This window comes from Triticum aestivum, chromosome 2A (genome assembly GCF_018294505.1).
Source record: "Triticum aestivum cultivar Chinese Spring chromosome 2A, IWGSC CS RefSeq v2.1, whole genome shotgun sequence".
In the NCBI taxonomy this organism is placed as follows: Eukaryota; Viridiplantae; Streptophyta; class Magnoliopsida; order Poales; family Poaceae; genus Triticum; species Triticum aestivum.
In genome coordinates this window covers 79,412,167-79,420,651 of record NC_057797.1, presented here as the reverse complement: position 1 = coordinate 79,420,651, position 8,485 = coordinate 79,412,167, and the positions used below count along the sequence as shown (strand labels likewise).

At 46.9% G+C, this 8,485-nt stretch overlaps 1 protein-coding gene across 1 annotated transcript; it reads right to left on the bottom strand.

The window, feature by feature from the left end:
* Positions 1-1,322: 1,322 nt before the first annotated feature.
* Positions 1,323-7,963, bottom strand: LOC123187620 (uncharacterized). Its single transcript, XM_044599534.1, has 2 exons — positions 7,347-7,963; positions 1,323-1,854 (listed from the first exon to the last, which is right to left on the bottom strand). The coding sequence occupies exons 1-2, from the start codon at positions 7,550-7,552 to the stop codon at positions 1,662-1,664; spliced, it is 399 nt and encodes a 132-aa protein (XP_044455469.1). The 5' UTR covers positions 7,553-7,963; the 3' UTR covers positions 1,323-1,661.
* Between the last annotated feature and the right edge of the window lie 522 nt (positions 7,964-8,485).

Genomic DNA, 8,485 nt, shown 5'->3' with positions numbered 1-8,485 from the left:
TAGATGGTAGTTCCTTACCTCCCACGTAGTTGAGGGAAAAATCTTGGTTCTTTTATCTTTCAAATTCGTCATAGTGATCAGAAGATATAATTCCCAAGTGACTCAAAGAATAGAGCTAGGATCCTCGGCAACAGCGCCAGAAAATAGTCTTGATAACCCACAAGTACAGGGAATCGCAACAGTTTTTGAGGGTAGAGTATTTGACCCAAATTTATTGATTCGACGCAAGGGGATCCAAAGAATATTTGAAGGTATTAGCAGCTGAGTTGTCAATTCAACCACACCTGGAAACTTAATATCTGCAGCAAAGTATTTAGTAGCAAAGTAATATGATAGTAGTGGTAACGGTGGCAAAAGTAACGGTAGCAGTTTTGGTTTTGTAGTGATTGTAATAGTAGCAACGGGAAAGTAAATAAGCGAAGAACAATATATGAGAAGCTTGTAGGTAATGGATCAATGATGGATAATTATGTCGGATGCGATTCCTCATGTAATAGTTATAACATAGGGTGACACGGAACTAGCTCCAGTTCATCAATGTAATGTAGGCACGTATTCCGAATATAGTCATATGTGCTTATGGAAAATAACTTGCATGACATCTTTTGTCCTACCCTCCCATGGCAGCGGGGTCCTATTGGAAACAAAGGGATATTAAGGCCTCCTTTTAATAGAGTATCGGACCAAAGCATTAACACTTAGTGAATACATGAACTCCTCAAACTACGATCATCACCGGGTAAGTATCCCGATTATTGTCACTTCGGGGTTAACGGATCATAACACATAATAGGTGACTATAGACTTGAAAGATAGGATCAAGAACTCTCATATATTCATGAAAACATAATAGGTTCAGATCTAAAATCATGGCACTCGGGCCCTAGTGACAAGAATTAAGCATAGCAAAGTCATCGGAACATCAATCTCAGAACATAATGGATACTAGGGATCAAACCCTAGCAAAACTAACTCGATTACATGATAAATCTCATCCTACCCATCACCGTCCAGCAAGCCTATGATGGAATTACTCTCGCACGGTGGTGGCATCATGAAATTGGTGATGGGGGAAGGTTGATGATGATGATGGCGATGAATTCCCCTCTCCGGAGCCCCGAACGGACCCAAGATCAGCCCTCCCAAGAGAGATTAGGGCTTGGCGGCGGCTCCGTATCGTAAAACGCGATGAATCCTTCTCTCTGATTTTTTCTCCCCGAACATGAATATATGGAGTTGGAGTTGAGGTCGGTGGAGCGTCAAGGGGCCCACGAGGCAGGGGAGCGCGCCCCCACCCTCGTGGACTGGGTGTGGGCCCCCTGGCCTTGATTCTTTCGCTAGTATTTTTTATATATTCCAAAAATATTCTCCGTTGATTTTTAGGTCATTCCAAGAACTTTTATTTCTGCACAAAAATAACACCATGGCAATTCTGCTGAAAACAGCGTCAGTCCGGGTTAGTTCCGTTCAAATCATGCAAGTTAGAGTCCAAAACAAGGGCAAAAGTGTTTGGAAAAGTAGATACGTTGGAGACGTACCAGCGGCGTCATTGACACTGTTTCCTTGTTGCAGGCATCATCATTGCAGGCAACGTCATCTCCCTCGGGCTGCTCCGGGGGAAACCCTAGATTTGGGTCTTCCCGGATCGGACGATGACGACATCAACCTGGGGGCATCGTTTTGGAGCAGGTGCTGACTGAAAGGGCCCAGAGGTTGAGCAGAGTTTCATCCTCTACATCGACGACATCAGATCTCAGTGGCGTGGTGCTGTGGAGTCTCGGCGTCTGTTCAGGGTTGACGGACTCGCGTAGGAGGACGGCACTGTCTGGAGTCGTGGTGGTGTCGACGACAGACCTGGCAAGGTCAATGCGTTAGTTCCTGTTCAAAAGATGGATAGGTGAAAGACGGTGGTGGTAGCCTCTGAGAGTGCGTCGGACGAGTGTGTGCCCCAGACCCGGCATTGTGGCTTGGTTGGGTCTCCGACTTCAGATGTTAGGTTTTGGTGCGAAATCTGTTTGGTATTTGGCTTGGATTTTCGGCACCCCTTCATCAAGTGGATAGAAGTAGCGATAGATGTCGCCGAGATGGTGACTTCATACTTACTGATGTATTACTTTGTAAGGTCTTTGTGAATAATTAATAAAGTGGTTGCATGCATCGCCCAGATACCGGGGGTCATCCTCGTTTTCTAAACTAAAATATACCTTTGTTGCATTTGGTGAACCCCAATATGTTTGCAATTGCAAGGCTTAGAGTCAAGCAAACTCCAACAATAACAAGAAGGGTTTTATCACTTTTGCCACTAGTTGTGCCACACTATTCACTTTTGCCATTAAAATGTTTTAGTACTCAAAATGTCATTGTTCCGTTAGATCCACACTCAAAAATGCCATTTTCTCACGTTACCGTCAGTCAATGGTTCGAAATGCCCCTGGTTCCATTTCTTTTCGAACTGTGGGCCCGACATGTCAGAGGCTGGGAAATAATTTTTATTGCATGTAAAAATAGGCAATAGTGGGATTCGTACCCCAAACCACACTCAAAAATGCCATTTTCTCACGTTCCCATCAGTCAATGGTTTGAAATGCCCCTGGTTCCATTTCTTTCCGAACTGTGGGCCCGACATGTCAGGGGCTGGGAAATAATTTTTATTGCATGTAGTGGGATCCGTACCCCAAACCTCTGGGAGGCGCTCACACAAGCTAGCCACTACACCCAAGGTCATTAGTTGACTAATGTATGGAGATATGCTACATATCCTTACGTGATAGGCAGTAGTGGGATTCGTACCCCAAACCTCTGGGAGGCGCTCACACAAGCTAGCCACTACACCCAAGGTCATTAGTTGACTAATGTATGGAGATATGCTACATATCCTTACGTGATATCTTGGCTAGCTATTAACAAACCAAGTAAACTCGAGTTGTACACGTGACAACAGCAACAAATGGTTCTCTAAATTTCTCTAAAAAAACTTATCATGACACATGTACATAAGGTTGAAAACATTCAGCACACAAACAAACATAATGTTCATTTTCTGGATTTTCAGCACACAAAGTGTCTCAAGTTCACAAACATACATTAAGGTCGAATAACATCCACTTGCTAGTTTGAAGTAAAAGGTCCAAATTCTCAACATAAAGTTCAAAATAAACAAGCCCAGGTTCACAATCTTATAAGGTCACAAAAAACAATCTTATAAGGCGAGTGGAGGCGCGCCGGCGACTGGCCGTACCTGAATGGAGGAGTTTGGCGGGCGGCGGCGGCTGTTTGTGGATATGGCTGCTAATGGATAGGGAAAGGTACACGTAGTTTGGGGATAGGATTAATCGATAGCTTAGTCAGGTCAACCCCAATGGCTACAAGTTAAAGATCTCTGTAATTGACAGAGAGGTGCGTCTTCCTAGATGGTTATTACGCGTGAGTGTATTAGCCGCCGCCTTGATTGAAGGTTCGAGGTTCGATCCCCCACTCTCCCCTGTTGCCTTTTTTCCTGCTCTTTACAAATGAGCCCACATGTAATGGAATCAGGGGTCAATGAGCCTTTACCTGACGGTAACATAAGAAAGTGCCATTTTTGAGTGCGTCTCTAACGAAGAGTGGCACTTTTTATCAGTAAAATTTTTAATGGCAAAAGTGATAAAAACCCCGAGAAGAAAATATACCAAGAACGGTCCATGTAGCAGGAACAAGCAGCCTAAGACATGAAAGGGCTGTTTTCTTTTTGCGGGAACGTGGAGGGGCTGTTATATCTAACTAGATATGTCAAATCTTTTGTATGGATAACAAAGGAAAAGAGAATCAACGAATGAAAAAGCATAAAATGGTTGCATCGCATAATGAAGTTAAATCATAAGGAATTAAATAGCATAACTTAAATTTGCCACATATAGATTGAAGATTCATAAAATACGGTTGATTTTTTCTATGTTCGGTTTTTTGTTTTGCGAGAAAACATCCGATCTATTCATCAATTGTTAAGGTAATATAAAAAACACTAAAAGTAAAATTTACATCCAGGTCCGTAGACCACCTAGCGACGACTACAAACACTGGAGCGAGCCAAACACACGTCCCCACCATCGATCCTCCCTTGTCGGAGCAGGGAAAACATTGTTGTAGCAGACAGTCGGGAAAATCGTCATGCTAAGGCCACATAGGACCAGTGCATCAGAACAACAACCGTCACCGATGAAGAGAAGCGTAGATCAGAAGGTTCAAACTTGTAGACACACAGACGTAGACGAACGAAGATCGGACACAGTCGGATCCACCGAAGACAAACGCCGACCAGATCCCACAAGATCGGCCGGAGACAAACCTCCACACGACTTCCGACGACGCTTGAAATATCACCGGTGCGGGAGCTAGGCGGAGAGGACCTTATTACATCTACAAGAATCCGCCATCGCCTCATTTTCTTGAGCATGACACAAACCATAAACAAACTAAAAAAAGACACCTAAAAATGAAGCCCTCCCGCCGGCAAGTGCCTGGATCCATGGTCTAAGGATCATAGGAGACGAGGCGGATCGGTGGCGGCGCCAACGAGAGGCAAGAGTGGGGCTTGCTCAGCTTGTATGGTTTAGAAATTATACTTACCACAATCATGCAGAACTTAAAGTTTGTACTAGTTGGTGAGTGTACGAGCACTGCATTTGATGTTGGAAGTTTGGAATTCTGCTTGATGTTTTGCTGCATTTCGTGCTTATTTCTGCTGCTACTAGAAGCAAGCAACTCGTGCTTACCAGTGTTGGTGCTGCTGAACGGCAATGGGGCGTGCTAGGTGGTGGACTGGTGGTGGATTGTATCACTGTCACTCCTGGTTATATATCGTAAGAAACTTTGTGTAATATTGTTCATGTTGCGCACGTACTTCGTGTTGGATTATTAAGTTGCTAATTCTCCTGAAACTTGTTTAGTCCAAACTGCAACAGTTTATAGCTGCATCGCCATATGTTCGTACAAATTCTCCAAAAACTCGTTTCATCCAAACCATACACAGAATTATTGATCGGTTCCTAGAGCTTGATGCTTGATGCCTAGGCAGCGTAAACCCCCACAAATTTAGGGGGTGTTGATCGGAGGTTTAGCGGTGAGATTACGGTAGCCCGTAGCTGTGGCACCCCGATCCGCATGGAGCAGGGGGCCTTCACATGTTAGCCCAGGATAACACCTGACGCACGACAGGTCCATGATACAGCATTTCACGTACAATAATATTCATCAAATACAGGTGTATATGATTACACCATTGATGAATACCATTATCTAGCATAGCCCTAGGCCTATTTAAATGGTAGCGAAAGTCTATTTAGACGGCGGCGGAAGTCTTGGTTTGGTGGCTCATCAACTATGGCTAGGCTCCACAACTCACAGGACTGGCAAGATTAAGGCCTAGCACGACGGAACAAGTAAACAATTCGGGCACGACCTACAAAACTGACATGACACGCCAGGTCAATACATTGAATGTACTTGCAAGATAACCAAATACATAGCATCCAAACAAACAGATGACAAAGCAAGAACCAAGCATATTCAACAGTCTACTTCAACACAACTTCTAAGCATGGCATGATATTAACTAGAGTCATAAATCAAACTAAGCATGAACAACATCATAACGTCTACTAGCATGGCATATCAAATTTACTTCTACCAAAACAACAACAAAGCATAGCATATCAAAACATGGCGTGGCATCATGAAACTATGCTGGAAATGAACTACCAGTTACCTCCCGTGAATACATACTATAATAACCTTATGCAACAATCACTTACTCTGCCATGGCTCCTCGAAGCACACACATGACTTACCGAGACCTCGTCTCGGAGTCATATCAACACATCATCGTGACTTCTCACGATTTTCCCATAGTCCAAGTCACCACATGATTTATCACATCTTAGTCATCACACAAGTTATTAGCAGATTTATCCTCCATTTCGACCAAGACCGGATAGTGTGACCTACTACGAACTTGTGCCCATGACCGAGGACGCGGCTATTGATAGATTAAAACACACTCTGCAGAGGTAGCGCACTTTACCCACACCACGGAACCCATGGCCTCGCACTCCCATACGTGTGGACCAACGGCGTTCCGACAAAACCGACCTACTGCCATGACACTCTCCCGGCCACTCCGACCAACACCCCCTATGGGTTCAGTCCTGGGTGGCCCCATACCTACCAAAGGTACCAACAGCCACCGTCGTGGCAAAACGGTGCCAAACGGGGACATGAGCTCAAAACCAAACCCGGGCACACAAGGCTTATGTCCGCCTACCTAATCAGGGTAACGCGCGCCCATAACCTTCCCTAGTTGGAGGCCTCGGCGAGAGGCATGACAGTAAACTAGCTAGGACCTCCCACAAGGTAAATGTGGTTGCATTGGAGAAACCTCGATTTGGTGGCACTACGATATCCCAGTGATGACGGAGGAGGGTTGATATTAAGTCATATTATTAACTTCTCCATCATCAATCATCATGCGAGCATTTTAACATGAATGCAACAACTATCATGCAACGTAGCGATGCAGTAACAAAATCAAGCTTTTCAAATGAACAATGATAGCATGCGAAACATGGCAATGACAAGGACTAGTAATTTCACTAGTGCACCAGAATTATCATAACATCGATACTACTAACATGAAAACAAACTATACAGAGGCATGATATTATCAGCAACAACAGCAAACTCGCATGTCAACTTATTTCGTGAAAACACAAGCATGCAAGGCAGATACCAAAATCATATAGCACGAGTGAAATAACAGCAAACGGAACCAAACACGAAGCTACTTCAACTAACACACATACGAGGTGCAAGCAAAGTCCACATGCAAGTTCGGGGCTCATGATAAGAGGTTGGATTGCCTGGGGTCGACAAATACTTCAGGAAGAAGGGTGAAACGATCACGGAAAGAGTTGCCGAAAACAGTTCTCTCTCGGAGGGGGCTGTTTACGGGCAAGGGCAAAGTGGTCATTTTCATTGTGTGAAAACATTATGAAAATGATACCAACGGAAAGAGCTCGAGGAACCGAGAACGTGGGCGTTGGAATCACCTCAATCGGAGTTACGGTTGTCGAGATACGAAGGGTTGAAGCTCAGGGACCTATCGGTGATTTTTTTTTCAGCAAACAGGCTCCTGGAGGAAAAACTGAACGTGTCTTTGGGCCGAATACGTTTTCTACAAAGAGAAACGTATTTTGAGCTGAAGTGCAAAGCGAATACGCTTTCAGAACTATGAAAGCGTATTTTAGGTAAAAGAGGAAGCAAATACACTTACATATATCGAAAACGCATATCATGAATACGCTTCCACTTACAGACACGGGCCCAGGGTAGGGTCAACGCCGAGACGCTGCCAGGTGGGGTCGCGGGGGGAGGGGCCCGCCTGGCCTGGCGTCTTCAACCTCCCGCTCGTGCGCGCGGCTGGCAGAGGGAGGGGCTCGCCTCGACGGCGATTGCCGGCGACTCCGGCCACCGCAAACAACGGCCGACCTACCCACGAGTTCAGGAGAGAGAGGCGCATCTCGGGGTGGTCTCCGTTGCCATCGAGGAGGACTGGGAAAGGAGCAACAGGGCTCACGGCGGAGGTGGCTTCGGCCGCCGGCGAACAGGGTGCTCCAGTGGGGGAACGGCGAGGCTGAGGCCACGGGGAGGCTCGCCAGACCTCAGGTGATGCCGTGGTGGAGGTGGAACGACGAGGGGACTCCTGGTCACCGGAATCAGAGGGACCCGAGGCGGCGGCCACAGCGGCGGTGGGGGTCAGAGAGGGGCTCTGGGCTCGGGGAGAGGCTCTGGGAGGGGGTTGTGGACCGCGATGAAGCTCGAGGCGTGCTTAAATAGCCGCGGGGAAGGCTCGAGAGGGAGGGGAGGAGGTTACACGCGGCGCGGCTACATGTCCGTGCGCCGGCGACGCGCACGCGCGGCCAAGACTCACGGGAAGGGGCGGCAAAGGCAACGAGGGGGACACGGATGAGTGCCAGGAGGTCACAAAATCGAGCAATGCTTTCGTACGAGAGGAGGAAGCGGACAGGAGCGAGGAAACGACGGCGCACATGGACGCTCACTGTGTTCGGCGACGGTGACGGCTCAACGAGGAAGCAAACGAAGGGGGAACGAGCTCCAGGGGGAAGACGACATCGAGGGGGGAGCTGTGTGACATGCTCGGACAAGCCAGAACCGGCCGGAGCGGTGCTGCTGTAGCCAATAGTGGCGAGACCACCGTTTTGGCCAACATTGCCCATGGTGACCACCGACAACACGCGGTCTGGCCATCTACTTCAGGCCAAACCTTGTCATCAGTGTATTCCTTCCAAGGCTCATTAAAGAAGAGGTGATTGCACGGGCAGAGGTGTAGGGAGCAGAGGGGAACAAGCTCGACAAGTTTGCTGTTGCAAACTTGGCCACATGTTGGTGATCTAACTGGTGGGATTAAGAACTAAACGTGATGTCTGGGAGG

Excerpts from the sequence above, each read along its gene's own strand:
- LOC123187620 (XM_044599534.1), bottom strand. The coding sequence starts at position 7,552 with ATGCGCCTCTCTCTCCTGAACTCGTGGGTAGGTCGGCCGTTGTTTGCG. Across the intron at positions 1,855-7,346 it reads CCTACCCTGGGCCCGTGTCT|GTCTGTCGTCGACACCACCA; the intron begins GTAAGTGGAAGC and ends TGACCTTGCCAG.